This window comes from Phocoena sinus, chromosome 2 (genome assembly GCF_008692025.1).
Source record: "Phocoena sinus isolate mPhoSin1 chromosome 2, mPhoSin1.pri, whole genome shotgun sequence".
Classification (NCBI taxonomy): Eukaryota; Metazoa; Chordata; class Mammalia; order Artiodactyla; family Phocoenidae; genus Phocoena; species Phocoena sinus.
This window is the reverse complement of record NC_045764.1, coordinates 34186280-34203270: the sequence shown is the minus strand read 5'-3', so window position 1 is coordinate 34203270 and position 16991 is coordinate 34186280. Positions and strand designations below refer to the sequence as shown.

Sequence of the window (16991 nt, the reverse complement as noted above, 5' to 3'; positions counted from 1 at the left end):
GGAGCAGGGCTGACACACTGTCCAGGCCTCGTCAGGGGGTGCTGGGTGTTGCTAATGCATTTCCTTGTCCCGAGCTTGACAATCAGGCTTTAAGCGATGACCAACCTTAAAAGTACCTTGGCCTGTTAGTCTCTCCCAGACCACAGAAGAAAGGACTCACTCTCCATACATTTACCAGCTGGACAAGTTGCCTCTTACATCTGGGTCTCAGTACCCTCATCTATACAGTGGGACAATACCACGCTCTGTAGACACTGCTGTGATTACTAAGGACAGTGTCCACTTAACCCAGCGGGTGCGTGGCTCGTGGGAGTCAAACGGCAGCCATCGTGTTGTACTCTTTCAGACTCACGCGAGTCCGTTCTATTGGCACAGCTGAGCACACGTGGAGTTTCCATTGTTTGTTTACTCGCTCTGCCACCGGGTACCACCTGGCTAGGAGCACTTCTCCAACCCAACCAAATCCAGTTTTGCAAATGTTTTTGTTTTGTTTGTTTTTGTGGTACGCGGGCCTCTCACTGTTGTGGCCTCTCCCGCTGCAGAGCACAGGCTCCGGACGCGCAGGCTCAGCGGCCATGGCTCACGGGCCCAGCCGCTCCGCGACACGTGGGATCCTCCCGGACCGGGGCACGAACCCGTGTCCCCTGCATCGGCAGGCGGACTCTCAACCACTGCGCCACCAGGGAAGCCCCAGTTTTGCAAATGTTTTGTGTGCTAGATTGTATTTTCCAAAAACAGCCCCAGCAATCTTTCCCTTCCCCTTAAACTGGGGCAGGTTTGTGCCAGCTCTGACTGATAGATCATAGGAGAAGTGATGCTATTTGATGTCAGAGGCAAGGTCTTAAAAAGGATGCGGCTCTCACACTCTCCACGTTGTGAGGACGCCCAGGCCACAGGGAGAGGCCTCCTGCCGTGTATAGGCCTACAGCTCCAGCTGAGTTCCCAGCCAGCAGCCAACATCAGCGGCCTGATGTGTGAGTGAGCGAGTGACCCTTCGGGTGGTTCCAGCCTCCGGCCTTTGAGTTGGACCAGCTGATGTCAAGTGGACCAGGACGTGCTGCCCCCTCCAAATCTGCCACCATTGCAGAGTCATGGGAACAACAAAGGGTGCTGTTTGGGGTGGATCAAGACACAGTGATGGTCCTTAGAAGATCTGCAAAGCAAAACATGGATTTCATGTCCAGTTGTCATATATCCATTTTATTTACAGCACCACAATATTATCAGTAAGCTCTCTCTAGACATAGTCTGTAGTTTGTATCAGCCACCCCACTGTGACTCTGCCCTAACTTTCTGGGACAGCCCGCTTGTTGGGTGACGTTCCAGAAGGTCCGTCCGGACGTGGGCAAGCAGCCACCAGGAAGCACGCCTGTGCTTTCCCCCATCGGGGTGGGGTTAGCAGTGACCCTGAGAATTAGCGGTTGTGGAGAGCTGCACGCAGTTGGCTCTGGTGTCAGCTCTGGCGCTGGGCCTAGGGGTCTCCAGCAGCTGTGGTCCCCTTGGACTGGAGGCTCTTCCTCCTGAGGACGATGGTGACAGGTCCGTCAGGCAGCGCCTTGATGATGTTCCAGGCTTCAAACCGTGTGAGGCCCTGCATGGCAGTACTGGCCAACTGTAAGATTTCATCTCCTGGCTGGACCGTCTCACTTTGTTCTGAGGCTGCCCCTGGGATGAGAGAGAAGAGAATGGGTCCCACAGGTGACAGTGGAACAAGCAGTTACTTCCTACCCTTGGTCTCTGAGGAGCCGGGACAGCTCAGAAGGCAGCTGGCACCCATCCCTCCGGAACTCGGTGGTCGTTCTGAAATGAGACATCTCATAAAACGGTGACTTCAAGGCTGGCACACCAGGCTCCAGCTCTCCGTGGCCCTTGGGAGAGGTGAGGCCCACGCTGTCCCCAGAGAAGGGGGATTTCGAGCAGCTGCAAGCCAGAGCCTGGCTGGGGAGACCTCCCCGGGGAACCGGGTCCTCCTCTAAGCCTCCTTGGATACCATCCCAATACCCAACACCCCTCCCCCACACATGTGGTCTCTCTACTCCTAATGAGGTGGCCGGGCATTGGGTGGTGTGGGAATGGAGCTGGTGGGATGTTCACGAAACAATCTTCACAGTGCTTTTGGCTCTGAATGGCCTGGAGAGGACCCCTGGGTCCACGTAAAGAGGACATAATCACATACGGCTCCCACTCCTTCAGAGTCACGTAGGGAAAGAGTGCCCTTTTACTGCTGGTGTTGAAAGAAAATTTCCCATCTGTTTGACACAATGATATCTGCAAATATTTAATAAGAGTAAAAGATAACAGTAATGATGATGATAATAAAAAAAATAGCTAGGGACTTCCCTGGCGGTCCAGTGGTTAGGACTCTGCGCTTCCATGGCGGGGGGGCGTGGGTTTGACCCCCGGTCGGGGAACTAACATCCCGCATGCTGTGCGGTGCGGCCAAGAAAGAAATAAATAACTAAATAAAATGGGCCAAGTATCTAAGCAGACATTTCTCAAAAAAAAAAATAAAATTAGCTAAAATATATTGGGCAATTATATGTAACGGGCACTGTGTTAACACTTGGCGTTTATGGCAATAGTCCTATGAGGTATGTATGCTCTATTCCCTTTCCATGTGGGAGGAAACCAACGGCTCAAGTAGCTCACACAAGCTCCAAAGCTGCTGAGTGGTGCAGCTGTAGAATCCACCTCCCTTGGTCCCTTACATCCCCATGTAAGCAAATGGGGCCAAGATGGTGAAGGGACTTGCCCAGGGTCATGCTGCCATTAGGGGCAGAACTAACACTGGAATCCAGGTCTCTCGACTTTGAGCCCTAAGCTCATTCCAAGTTGACCTTCAAAGTTAAAAACATCTTTCGCAGGGCTTCCCTGGTGGCGCAGTGCCTGGGAGTCCGCCTGCCAATGCAGGGGACACGGGTTCGTGTCCCGGTCCGGGAAGATCCCACATGCTGTGGAGCGGCTGGGCCCGTGAGCCATGGCCGCTGAACCTGCGCGTCGGAGCCTGTGCTCTGCAATGGGAGAGGCCACAACAGTGAGAGGCCCGCGTACTGCAAAAAAAAAAAAAAAAAAAAAAAAAAATCTTTCGTAGAACTGGAGTCAACGTGGATTTCTGGGGAAGCTCCACGTGAGCCTTGGTCCGCCCCCTGGGTTTCAGCAGGTAACGGATTCCCCGCTAACAAAACCAGTCTGCAGTGGGGGCACCTGGGGGCTGGGGAGCAGAGCTGGGAGGGCCTCTGGTCCCAGTACTTAGAGCCCTCAGACACACACCCATACCTCTTCTTATAGGTAAGGAGCCTCAGGCGCAGAAGGGAGCAGTCACTCGGCAAGTTAGAAGCAGAGCTAGACCAGAGCGCAGGCCACGTGACCCCCTGTCCACAGCTCCCTGCTCCGTGACTCAGGGGCGTCCAGCATGAGAGGCAGTGAAGAATCAGGGTGACTGCCTGTGACAGCTGCAGGCCATTCATGATTTTCACAGGAAAACCCAAGTGACCCCCCACTAGAGGCTGGCTTGCTCCCCAGTCCATGATGAACAAAATCTCAAAATTCTGAATAAAAGTAGGAGCAGACAGGTCCAGGGTTAGGGTGAGATGAGTAAGGCTAAGTTGTGCACCTGGAAAGTCGGACTCTGTCTTTGTTTTACAACTTGATATTTTGTTCATTGTGGACTTTTTGAATTAATTTCGAGTTTTAAAAATATTGCACTGAAACAGTATGTATCTTGATTACTGAATATTTCGGTGCCGCCTTCAATTTTGCACCCAGGGCAGTGCCTCACTTGCCTCACCCCAGCCCCGGCCCTGCCAAGCTGAACCAAGCCCAGGGCTGGGTCACGTACAAGGACCCAGTAAAACAGGGAGATTAAAGGGATGTCTGAGCCAAGGAGAACAGGGAGAAAAAGCAAAGTGGAGTCCTTAACAGGCTTGCCTGCCTCCCAAAAGGGCCTGGGGTTGTGGGAAACCGACATGGCCTAGAAGGTGCTCAGAAGCCTTTGGGGGGCCTGGCCGGACACCCGCAACTGGAGCGAAGGCTGAGAGGCATACGCACACCGCACCTTTGAAGATCCTGTTAACAGTCAGAGGCTTGTCCCCTTGCAGGGAGCCCTTCCCTCCTTCCAGACTGAAGCCCAGGCCTGCAGAGGTCTTCTCCAGGGTCACCGTGCAGACTGTGGCCTCTGCTGCTGAGAAAACACAGGGGGACTGTTAGGGATGCTCTCAAGTGCGCCTGGCTAATGCTCCCGGCAAACTCGTGCGTGTGTACGGATAAACCCAGGCATGTGTGCCGGGTGGCATACAAGCCAGGCCACGTGTTCTGGGGGCCGCAAATGACTGCGCAGCCCTGCCGGCATGGGCCTCACCTGTCCAAAGGTGATGTGGCCCATGGGGCTTCCACCACGTGGGGAGAACTTACAGGAATCTATGGAAACGTCACCGGCCACAGAGGCTGAGGCTGCAGAATCTGTGGAAGAGCTGAGGTCGGGCGTGGTCTCCACAGTTGCCTTCCTCGTGACAATCACGGCTTGCCTGGGGTCCCGAGCTTGGCGAAGGATGGCCAGAGCATCATTGTGTGTGGCCCCTTTGAGAGACTTGCCGTTGATGGAGAGAACCTCGTTGCCCTTCTGAATAGTCCCTTCCTGGGAGGCCAACCCGTTGGGGAACACCCTGTGAACCTGAGCAAACCAAAGGAAGTCAGGAGCCGGGAATCACCACATCAGATCTGGATTCTTGCTGCAGGAAGATCTGAACCAGTTAGTCAAACCCAGCAGATCCCTGGGCCAAAAAAATAAGATGAAATGTGTCCTAGATTAGGGATGCTAGCCAGCATTCCCTCCTCCACCCAGACCAGAGGTCATTAGCCAAAATGGCCAGATTGGCCCTCAGAATCCTTCCCAACACAATGTCTGAGACTCTATCACTACAATTCGTGAACATTCAGTTAAAATCTTTTGCCTTATGTGCTCTACATCAGAATTTCCCAGAGTACTTTAATTCAAGCACTGAGTCTGTGCCATATCAATAGGTATTGTGTAAGAAAAGTTTCTGAAGTCTAAGAAAATTAAGAACATTGGATAAAACACAAGCTCTGAAAATGCCTACAGTTTAAAAAAATAATCCTAGAGACTCTACAGTGCTATTTGGCATGATAATTCTCTAAGAACAGGCCGTATAATACAGTGATCCCCCGAAGTTTCAGCGAAGCATCCTTTTTTCCACAGAGAAACTCTCAGGCCCCGTCTTCTGCAGAATGCAGAATTCCTATCCTAGGAAGTCTAGACGTTTTTAAAACTCCTACCCTGGAAATTCTGATCCTTTAACTCCAGTTAAAAGGGACCATCGCCCACCCCCATTCCCCTTCTGAAAAATATGTGGGATTAAAAAATCTCATGTCTTTGCCTCAGCCTTTTTAATGATGTAAATTCTAATGTGCTTAATTAAGAGGACTGAATGACAGCATGGATGGGCAATCACTAAACCCTGCTACGTGTTGTTTTGCTGTTATCATCTGAACAAGGTTCTTTGTTTCTCTAACCTGTTTCAGTGTTAGAAAAAGTCTGTTATGGGGTCAGATGTGGTCAAAATCCCTTGGCTGTAAGACCCAAGTAGGAAGCAGAATCTCTGCTCTGCATCTCAGTCTGTCCTCTATAAATGAAGCATACATGCCACCAATTCCCCATCCTGAGGTATGGGGCAGATGACTTGAACATGCCAGTGAGAGTCCAGCTTGCTCTTGGTCATGGACGGTGCTCAATGTTAGTTCTCTCAATGAATCTGGAAAGGAAGGGAAGCGCTCAAACACGGAAGGAGGAAAGGGAAGTCTGGTGCATATGATCAGCTGGTGTGTATCACTCCTGGTTTTTGAGGCAGTGTCTCAGGGATGGCGAGCAAATGGGATGCAGAGAAGTCCCGACTCAAGGAAAGACCCACAGATCCAAAGTACTCTTCCCACAGGCAAGCTCTCTTTTCTCCCCTTCAAATAGAAAGCAAACTGCACCATCAGGAACGTCTTTATGATGCTCTGCTACGTGCTTAGTGTCAGAAACAGGTCCTCATTGGTTTTACGTGCTTTTATGCGGTAGAGAGCTTGCTTACAAAGAAGGAAGCTGCTGCTCACACACAACTGACTCCGAAGTGACCAACAGGAACGGGCAAAGTTACCACTGCCCGGGGGTGTGGTGTGTTTAACGCTGGCTGCCCCTGTGAGCTGGAGGGTTTGTTTTCAGCTGAGCAAGGGAGTTCAGATGAGTCCACGTGAAGGATATGCTGAGACAACACAGCCATGGGGGTGACGCCAGTGCACTCAGCTTTGGAGAGATGAAGCAGCCATGTCACAGCTGGGTCCATGAAGATGGGATGACCAGAAACCATCTGGGTCAGGTGCAGGTGGCCTAAACAGTGGGCAGAGGGCAGCAGCCAATGCTGATCAGACTGTGTGGACCAAGAAAACAGGGTCCACAGGGGAAGATGCAGATGATCCAGGACCGCTGCCTTCCCCAGTCTTACCCCGGGCTCTAGTTGGTCCTGAGAGAACAGGGGGCTCCACCGTGAGATCTGAAGCCTCATGTGCATCCTGGGTTGTGCTGTGCAGTTCCTGATCTTTCCAGCTGGGCCCCATTGCCCTCAACCAACCATCAGATCTGCTTTGCAATTGTGGATGTTAACATCCCCGATCTCCCAGTGGGCAAACCCAGGAAAGCAGCCTCCTGTACGAGACCTGCCTTCCCAAGGGCTCTTTCTGTCCAGGTGACGCCTCTTTCCATCTAGGTGTGCTATGCTACATATCACAGCCAGGTCTTCAATCCTGGCTGTAAAGCTTCTTGAAAAGGATCTTAAGCTCCTGCCCTAACCTCACACCCAGTGGCCTGGGGTCATGCATTCCTCTGATCTCTCCTAGTAAGTGCTCCCCCCCCCCAGGGCCGTCACCTCTGGCTCTGACGCGCCCCCATGGCTGGGCCACTCACCGTGATCACCTTGTTTTCTAGATCCGCACCTCCTGCCAAGGTGAACCCAAGGCCAGCCCCTTCCTCCTTGTGCAAGATGGTAACATGGATGTTGTCTAATTGCTGCAGAAGGAAACATATATATTAAAAAACATTTTATCGCAATAGCGTGAACAGTTTAACAAGTGTTCCAACATCAGGCTGATTTGTTCTCAAACCCCAGCTTGGCCACGCTCCCAGGTGTGTCAGACCCATTTCATCATTTGTAAAGAGAAGACTATAATTCCTGGAGTCATGGGAAGCTCAGAAGAAAAAAAAAAAAATGTGCGTAAGGCAACCAATAGAGTTCTTTTCCTCTCCTATTCACGCAATCCACATCCACATTTGTACGGAGACAGGGCTGGGTGCGACTAAGTCGGCTGGAAATCCCAGCGTGTGAGATAATACAGCTCTGGCACCTTGGCGTGGGACAAGATGAGGTCAGCCTGTAGGACTCTGGGTCAGCACAGCTGGGAGCAGTGCTGTTTTGCAGAAGTTGGCGGCTCTGTCTTCACACCTGCTGCTCCATGTGGTACAGCAGCTGCATTTAGGAGCCCAGCTGACTCCTTGCCCTAGAACACACATGCGTGCATGCAGGCGCACACACGCACACACACACGCGCGCGCGCCCACCCAGGCACACACAGTACTTCCCAGCCTGCGCCTGGGCTCAGCTGGAGCCAGAACAATCGCTCTGCAGTGTCTAAAGTCAGAGACCCTCATTCCGGTCTCGATGGTGGAGGGGTCTCAAACCCAAATGCATACAGGACCCAGGCAGATGACTTCAAAGAGCAAAATGGGCAGATGTGAGCGACAGGAACTGCAGAGACCTGAGAGCACATCTGCTTAAGAGGACCCACGGCTACACAGGAATGCAGACCCAGTGCTACAAGATCGTTCGTTCCTTTTATAAAAAGAGAGCAGCCAGAAATCCAGGTTTTGATTCAGGTTTGATAATATTTAGAATATAATACTTTTTAAAAAAGCACCATGCAGACCACATAAAATATACCTGCAGGCTCTCGGACCACCAGTTTGTGCCTTAGCGCAAGGGAATAACCTTATGTCAAAGAATTCACTTGCTCAGGCACCACCAGAGCGTCTGCTGCACAGCTGGCTCTATGATCATTTGACCTGGAGTCCCCGACACCCGGGAAGGATGAAGGGATGAATGGACCTCACTGTCCCGCCTCTACGCCAGCACTGGCCCAAATCTCCCAACTTTGACCCAAGTGTCAGCTTACTTGCCCTATAAGAGCCCTTTGTCAAATTGGAAAGCAAATACTGTCCCAGGAACACCCCGGGCAGGACCGCTCTTTGTATTTTACGCAACAATTTTGCCTCTGTTACTTCATTTGAATTAGGCCCTGGGGAGGATGGTCCCAGTGCACAGGTGATGAGTGAGAGCCCCAGAGGATAAATCCCGGCCCAGGGCATCTTGTCAGACTCACCCATACCCTGGATCTAGGGAGCACCAGCTATGGTCCCTCCTTATCCTCTCATCCCAGTCTGGATGATTCCAGCACGAAAAGCCTGTATGGACTACGGGAGCCCAGGCAGATGCAAGGCCCATGAGCCCATCTGAGCTGAATGGGCCTCAGCTCTGCCTGACCACTTCCTCTCCATGCACCTTTGGGTCGTGCTCTGAAGGCCTAGGGGAAGTGGGACTTTCAGAATGACTTGACTGAAGCGTGGGAACCCTTACGAGCCCTGGGATCAGCCACCTCTCGGTGTGCAGGCAAGTCTTCAGGCAAGAGATCAGAACTTGCAATGGATGGCTCACTCCCACGCAGCATCTCCCTGGAGACGCACACTGGGCAGGCAGCCCGTGGGACGTGGAAAGAGCACGGAACGTGCAGATAGAAAACCTAGGCTCTGCGACCTTGAACCTCGCCTTCCTCATTTATTAAAGGGTCAAAAAGATACAATAAGTCTATGACTGAAAGCACTTCATGAGCTACAAAGCTCCCTACACCAGAAGGTCTTACTGTGGTCCAGTGATACACCGCCCCTCTGCCCCGGGGAAGGATACAACCCGAGTCTGGTGTCAGCCCCTGGGAACTCCCTTCTCGACCTCAAGGAGCCCAGGGCAGCGTGCGCTGCTTCCCCTCCGGCCCACCTGAGGTGACCACACTGCTCATAGCAAGGCCTTCATCTCTGTAAGTGCTTATAAAAGAAACCTACCTTTAATGTTGCTTCATCCAGAACCTTCACTTCCTCTATGAGCTTCTTTAATTCCTCGGAGCTCAGCAGGGAGATAACTGATTGACCAGACTGAGGAGTGCAGTGGTCGGAGTCGTCAGCTTCCGTGGGCTCACCGAGACCCTCTGTGTACTCTCTCAGCTCTGAAAGGCTTTCATAGGGAGGACCCACACACAGTATGAATCGTGATATTAATGAGAGCTAACATCCCTAGCATAATTACTCTCTTCCAAGACGGTGCTAATATTCATTCTATTATTTGGTGCAACAAATGCACAAATAGATACCAGCATCCCTCCACTATAGAGATGAGGAAATTGGGGCTTAGGGAGGGGGAATAACTTGTCTATGGTCACATGGTTATGAAAGGCCGAGATCTGGGATTTGAAATCACAGATCTTGGTGTGTCTGACTCCAAAGTCTGTGTTCAGAACCTCAGCACCTCACCCCAGAGTATAACTGATGCTTTGGACAAATCTGCACCTAGATGGCCACCAAGACTGATGTCCTTTCACACACACACTCACCTTGGCCTCCTTCACAGATGTTGTCAGCACCTGCCTATCCTACCTTAGCATCTAATCGCTACAGATGGTGCCCACTTAGCTAGCAGCCGGCCTTCCTTTTTCTTTTGAACTCACTTTGGTACCTGTAGCTATTTTTTGCAATGACACTTCTTCTTTTGCATGAAACTCTGGTTTGGGTGATAGGGAGTATTCCTTCCTCTGATTGACAGATCTTTACTGCTAAAAGGAGGACGGGGTCTCACAGCAGTAAATGCTAATGGTGAGCCTTACAGCTCCAGAAGAAGAACAGACTCTCAGCCAGAAAAAGCAAGCTCCGGGGAAGCCTAAAGATGAAAGGCTACGATTCTACCACTGACCAACTCTAATGCTTGAGTTGGTCTGGCTCTTCAGCCCCTGATCCGGGTGCGTCTTGGTGCAGGGGTCCCCAGCCCCCGGGCCGCACAGCGGGAGGTGAGCGGCGGGCGAGCGAGCGAAGCTCCATCTGCCGCCCCCCCCGCTCCCAATTGCTCCCATTACAGCCTGAACCTCCCCCTCCCCCCGGGTCCGTGGAAAAATTGTCTGCACGGAACCGGTCCCTGGTGCCAAAATGGTTGGGGACCACTGTTTTGGAGGATCTCTCCTGTTCCTTCACAGTAGCTGGAACCTGATGGAACATCTGGGTCAGTGAGTCTCAAACATTTCTCAGCAATAGAAGAACAATACAGAATACTGATCAATGCACAGTTGTTCTGATTCAGGAGGGAAGACTAAACCCCAGCCCCGCAGCAGGAGCTCTGGGGCACTGCTGGGAACCCCCCGCGCCCCCGGTTCTGTGGAGCAGGTCTTGCCCAGCTCCTAATTTCAACTGAAGAGGAAACCGAGGGGGAGTGTGGAAGGAACCAGCTCACGGTCAGGTCAGGAACCTGCTCCCCGGTTCTGTGGAGCAGGTCTTGCCCAGCTCCTAATTTCAACTGAAGAGGAAACCGAGGGGGAGTGTAGAAGGAACCAGCTCACGGTCAGGGCGTCAGTGTGGGAGATGGGACTGGGGCTCAGGTGTCCGAACTCCCAGGCCAGGGGGCTGAACCCTGTGCAGAGTACAGGTGGATTTCTTTGGAGAGAGGGAGGTGGCAAGAACCCCCAAGGGATCATCTCCTGGCCTCTTTCGGGTCTTCCTGAGCAATGGCCGGATATGTCCAAGGTGTATTAGTTCCAGATATGCACGTGTAAATCAGCAGGGGGCCAGTTCTGTCCCCCACCTCCCACCCCTCCCACGGCCGGGTGTTGTGAAAACTCCTTAGTACGGAAGGCAGAGGTGTGACACACACACGCGCGCGTGCGAGGTGTAAAAGAACAGGTGGAACAACTCTTTAGCAAACCTGAGTGATGTTTTACAAGACATAGAGGATTATAAGGGGAAGAAAGGCAAGAAAGTTCAACACTGGGCAGAGACACTCACTTGAGCGAGAAGCCCGTGTCTGAGGCAGGAGCTTCAGCAGAGCTAATTGCAGCAAGATCTTCACTGGACGCCATGGGGGGCGACGCCCCTTCCTTGGGGCTGCAGGAGGTCTGGCCACAGGAGACGGAAGACGGAAGGCACAGCAGGGACTTCATGACAGCCGATGACACCTGGCTGCTGATGGAGTAGAGTTTACTGGTCTTTTCATCCAGTGGCTTCATCTCACAGGACTGGGTCCTGCTCAGGGGGAAGCTCCGTGCCCGCTGGCTTGGTATCTTGACCCCTGGGCCTCGAGATCCCTCCATCTGCGTCGCCAGCAGCCTTGAGAGAGGGTCGGGGTCCGAGGAGAGGGTTTTCTGACCGGGCTGCTGTCCGGGGGGAGGGGGCTCCGGCACACCGGGGTCGCTGGCCTCCAGGACTGCGAGGGAGGCCAGGGGCAGCTGCTCTGGCTCTGGCCACTGCTGCTCCACGGCGGGGGGAGCCCCTCGCCCTGAGACACCAGAAGCCCGAGAAGCGCGTCCTCCCTCTTGCTCCCCAGGAGGTTTTGCTTCTGCCCCGGAGGAGCCGGAGGGCTGGAGGCTTAGTCTCTGGGCTCCTTTGTCAGGCCGGTGAGAAGAGCCAAAGGTTTCAAAGGAGCTGATCCTTTGCTTGATGGAAGAGGAGGCCCGTAGGGGTGGCCCGGGGCGCTCCCTGGAGGTGGGTGTCGGCTGGCTGGGGGAGGCTGCCTCTGGGGGCTGCCTTGGGGCACGATTCCTCAAATCTTTCAAGCTTTGGCGAAACCAGGTGGGCTTGGGGGCCACTGGAGGACCCTTCTTCACCGTGCTGCCGTCTGCCGACTTGTAAACTGTGGGACCGCCACTGGTGGTGTCCAGTTTGGGCACCGTCCCATCTGGGTGGCCCTGAATCCCATCTTCCTCACCCAGCGTGACGACGGGCTGCAGTGGCGTGGGGCTATGATTCTCACTCATGACGGGGCTAAAGAGATTTTTGATGCAGTCAGAAATTCTAACCCAAGGGTCTTCGGCGGTGATATCAAGGGTATAGTCCATCCGAGCCTGCCTCTTAAGCAGTGGGTGTTTTATTGGAGACGCTGGCGTCACTGGGGAGCAGAAAAGCCAAAGCTGTGCGTTACACCTGATTGTGGGTTTTCTTCCTAAGTTCTAGTTTCAACGATGAATAGCAAGGATGCTAGAGGAGACGATAAGCAGAAGTGGTGGATCCCTTGTTGGGTGAGCTGCTACCCCACGTGCCATTACCTGGCTAAGTGTGAACAGGCAGGGACACAGAACCAGAGGACCAGAGCTGTGAGTCATCTCCACAGCATCCCAGCATTTTAGAGCTACAAGGGTTCGCATAGAATACCTAGTCTGATCTCTGACACTGTATGATTGAGGAACCCAACAGTCATGAAGGTAAGGGGTCATCTGTTGGCAGAGCCAGGGTGAGAACCCCTGTCTCCTGATTCCCCACTTTCGTATTCTTTCCACTGTACTAAATGGCCTCTTAGATAACTCATTAGAACTTTAAAGGCCAAAGCAGTCCTCTTACCTTTTAAACTTTTAAGCCAAGGGTCACAAATTGGCAGCCGTATTTGGTTTGGACCACCATATCATTAAAAAGCGAAAGTGGGCGTGCACGCCTTCAGACGGGGCACACCCCAGCTCTACGCAGTTACAGCCCTCACCCTCACCAGGTCAGCATTTCCCACATTAAAGCATCCATCCAGTGCCTGAAGTCGTGTGAGTTTGCTGCTCTCCCTACTCAAAGAATTAACCAGCTCGCTCGGCAAAGGAGCATTCCCCCTACCTAAAGAGCTGATGAGAGGATTCCAGGTAGAAAGAAGCTCTGTGACAACGATTCCCACACTTGGCTGGCACACTGGAGTCTGGAGGACCTAAAGAATGCCGACATCCAGCCCTGGGTGCTGATGTAATACACCGGGGATGCAGCCTGGGCATTGGTGTTGGAGCAGCCCCACAGGTCATTCCAACCTGCTCTCTCAGGCACGCCTAGTCAAGTTCAGCCCCTCACCACTGGTGGTCTTTCTTGGAAGCCAGTCTTGAACAAGCCAGAAGAGGGGAGTCTGCCTGGACTCTTTCCCAGGAACAGAGGGAGGCCGGCCCCCAAGTCCTGCACAGCCAAGAAGCCAAGTAGATGCGTGGCCCTTGGGTCACCCCGGGTCTGATCTCTCCCTGGTTAGGAGTACGCTGCTCTGGTCCCATGCTCTGGGGGATGCTTGGTATCAGAATGCAACCCAGTTTAAGGAGGGCTGATTCTTCCTGCCCCTGGTCTCAACGCCAACCCTCAAGGTATGCAAACCATGCAGAGCACTAAGCCTTGGAGATGCCCAAGAGACCTTCTGCATCACCCCAAAGGCCAGGGTGGTCAGTACTGACTCCGGGGGCTGTACCAAGTGAGCCCAGCCCCCTCAGCCTGGTTCTGCACTTACATATCGCTCTGCTGCAGGGCCTGTCGTAAGACTCAGTAGTCAGACGTTCTACGGGAGAGCCCTCTGCAAACCGGGGCGAGGAGCTCTTGCCAGTAGAACACCAAGGTATTCCCTGGCGAGTTCCTCAGCTGGGGTGGCTCAGGGGAGGGACGGGGGGAGGAGCCTCCAGTGGTGGGGCCGCTGCTCTGGGTGAGACGTGCTAGCTATTTCCATTCATAATGTCCCTTAACCTCTGAGAGACTTCCGTGTGCTTTTCACGTAGTGTTTCTCAAACAGGTCGAGTAATAAATATGTAGGTTTGTAACCGACATAGTTATTACCTTGCCACTGCTGGGAGCTCCTTGATGGCAGGAACTGGTCTTTCTTCTTTGTCTCATTCTCTTTCTCATTCATTCTCATATCTTCTCTATCTCTCTCTCTCTCTCTCTCTCTCCCTGTCTCGGTCTCTGTCTCCACCTCGATCTCTGTCTCTTCCCCTCCCTCCCTCCTAAGAAGCTAGCACAGGGCCTCACGAAGCCCGCGCTCGGTACACGCTGGCTGAATTGAATCACATGTTGGGCTGCTGTGTGATTTCCCACTTGCTGATGAGTGAACTGAGGCTCAGAAAAGTAAAGAAAGCTGCCCAGAGTCACATTCGTGAAGGACAGAGCCAGGTTTCCTACCCTGGTCTCCCTGACCCCAGGTCCGATGCTCTTTCTAACAAAGCTCTGCATATTCAGCTCATGTCTCAGCACTGCCAGGGGCACCATGTGGGCACACCCCTTCCATCCACGCCGCCCCTCCCCCCGCAGGAGGCGGTGACCACCAGCAACACGCTGTTTATTCCTCCCTCTCTGACCCCGCGTTCCCAGACTTGGAAATGCTGAATGCAGCTTACTAGAACGCTGTCACCCTAGAGGGAGCAGCTGCTCACTGTGGTTGGGTGGGCGTGTCCTGGACCTTTTCCCGAGGGCCCCTTTCTCCAGCTGACTGTCTGGATTGGCCCGAGTTCCCCCTGCATCCCCCACCCCCATCACAGCATCACAGATCCAGCCAGGAGGTTCCCACCCTGGACAGCAACCCCACGGTCCTGCAGTCCCACCGCCTCGGGGGACTCCTGACCGTTCATCGGCCCAAGTCCAGCTGTCGTGGTGTGCAGAACCCTCCAACGCTCTGGGCAAACTCACGTTCTTCCCTTAGCACCGGACCTTGATCCGGAAGTTCCTTCCTCCTGGCAGATCTAACTGAAAACCTACCTGGGCTGCCTCCTCTCCTCCCCGGCTGGCCCTCTGAGGAGGACGTCGTGTGCGGGCCGACTGCAGGTCCTGGGCTGCAGGCAGTGGCGTGAGGGCTTCTCCCTGCTGCGCCTTCCTGCACAGGCAGCGGTGGCAGCACTTCGCTGGCTTCCTGTGGTGTAAACAGGAAGAAAGACCGTGTCAAAACGGTAGCCTCCAGCTGTGAGAAGGCAAGGCGCACTTTGATTGGGACTGGAGAGGTGACGTTCAGATGCTTTAATGAGAAGTTCAGCGGCTCTGTCAGTCAAGGGCCTTTCCTCCACTGTGGTGCCTGCATGGCTGACCCAGGGAGCCAGCACCTCCTGGAGGCCCAGAGCATCCCTCTGCTTCCCACGAGCCGGTGTCCAGAACAAGGGCTCATCCTATTGACATATGTGAAGATTCTGGGCTCTCTGTGATGGGGAAAAGAGGCTTGGGAGTGGGGACGGGGGACTGTCACTGCTTCATTTACCACTGCATTCTGCCAAACTACCCCCCGTCCCAGGAGGGAAGAGAACCAGGCAAAGAACTGCCCTCTAGTCTTCACTAAGTTAAGGTTAGAACACTTGGAGGAAAACGTGTCTGTCGCTTTCTACATCGTGATTCATTATTCAGTTATTTAGAAAGCGTGCTGCAAGGGATGACAGATACTCGGGACCTGTGCCATCACTTCCCTTTGCAGCCCCCAGAGTGATATTATCATTCTAGGGCAGCATCGTTTTCCCCACTGAGCCTGAATGTGGACTCAGGCTCCTTCACAAACCAGCCTAGGGATGAGATGGACCAAGCACCAAGTAACCATCCAATGCTTGACTAGAGTTTGGGTTTTCATACAGCATGAAAGAGATGCTGTCAGGACCCAGAGGAAGCAGCCAGCACCAGTCCTGTCCCAGAGAGGTGCTGAGGGCTTCCCAAGAGAAGTGCTTTTTGTCTGGTTCTTGAGCAAAGGGTAAGAATTTTCTAGGCAGAGAAGCTGAGGGAGAATATTCCAGAGACATAGACATACGCAGTAGAAGGAATAAGGAAAGTACCAACTCAGAAAGAAAAAAAAAGAGGCAGACATCATCAAAACGATGCTGCCTAAATTCTTCTGCAAGGGAAATACTCTGCCATGCTGCTGTGGATGGCATCTGTGTTCTGCTTATTCCAGGGTCAGGTGGAATGACGGGCTGGCTACCTGACAAGGCTGCAGGCTTCCTCCCAAAAAGAAGGAAGGAAGGAGGAACAAATGCACCATTTGGGACTAAAAAAGACATCGAAAATGTCTGTGGCCTGAGATTTAATACCTACTTTGTCAATAAACATTCTTTAGGAATGAAAATTCTACAGAAGTTAGAAATATGTTCCCAAAGCACTGTCCCAGCCCAAGGTCCCTAGTGTAGAACTGAGTCTAGGGGGGCATCTTGGAAACACTGAGAGACTAACGAACTCAAAGGAATCGTTGCGTTTCTTCAACTAGTCCTTCGTAAAAGCAAGGCTTGGCCATGGACTCAGAAGCTTAAAATATTAGACTGACGGTATCTAAGACACCCATCTGCGGGAAAAAATGATATGTGGCTGAAATTTAATTTCACCCAGTTGGAACTCTGAAAGATGAGGTGACACTTGTCTATATCCGTGATTGGTTGACACTTTCATAGGCCGATGCTCTGGGTACCAACCACAGTCGTCAAAGCAACTTTGCATCTTGGAACAGACACAGACGTGTTTTGCCTTTCATCAGCACACCTGATGTTGCACCCTCTATATGGAAGTTGTTGTTTTTTTAATTAGCCCCTGAAATAAATTTGATTTTACTTGAATTTATTCTAAATAGTATTTCCTGGCACAGTGCTTGGTGAAAGAGGGAGAGAGAAGGGAAAGAAGGAAAGAAGACAGAGATGTGGGCTTAGGGGAGAAAGTGATTTTTAACCACAAGTGATAGTTCAAGCTGATTTTCTAGAAAGGAAAGGATTGGTCTTCTGTTGAAGGGAATACGCTGAAGGTGATTTTGGTAGTGAAAGTTAAGTCCCCTTGAGTTACAGTAGATGAAAAAGATTTGGGGGTTGTAATAAAAACTTGAGAAGGGTCTTGGGACCCTGGAGAGAAAAGACTGGGGGAGGAGAAGGTGGGGGGACAGAGAGAGAGAGAGACAGAGACAGAAAATGGA

The 16991-nt window shown here is 52.6% G+C and overlaps 1 protein-coding gene across 9 annotated transcripts in view; it reads right to left on the bottom strand.

Moving 5' to 3' along the window:
• Positions 1–1179: 1179 nt before the first annotated feature.
• IL16 (interleukin 16) overlaps positions 1180–16991 on the bottom strand; it is a 116336-nt gene continuing 100524 nt past the window's right edge. For 6 of the 9 annotated variants that reach the window (XM_032622594.1, XM_032622596.1, XM_032622597.1 and 3 more), the window contains 7 exons: positions 14825–14975; positions 11141–12239; positions 9161–9329; positions 6959–7060; positions 4411–4669; positions 4055–4180; positions 1180–1665 (listed from right to left, as the gene is read on the bottom strand). In XM_032622594.1, the coding sequence (XP_032478485.1) occupies positions 1472–1665; positions 4055–4180; positions 4411–4669; positions 6959–7060; positions 9161–9329; positions 11141–12239; positions 14825–14975 (2100 nt within the window). In that variant the 3' untranslated portion in view covers positions 1180–1471. Of the gene's footprint in view, positions 6386–6958; positions 7061–9160; positions 9330–11140; positions 12240–14824; positions 14976–16991 lie in introns of all 9 variants that reach the window. The other 3 variants (XM_032622595.1, XR_004348445.1, XM_032622599.1) reach the window with 3 other exon arrangements.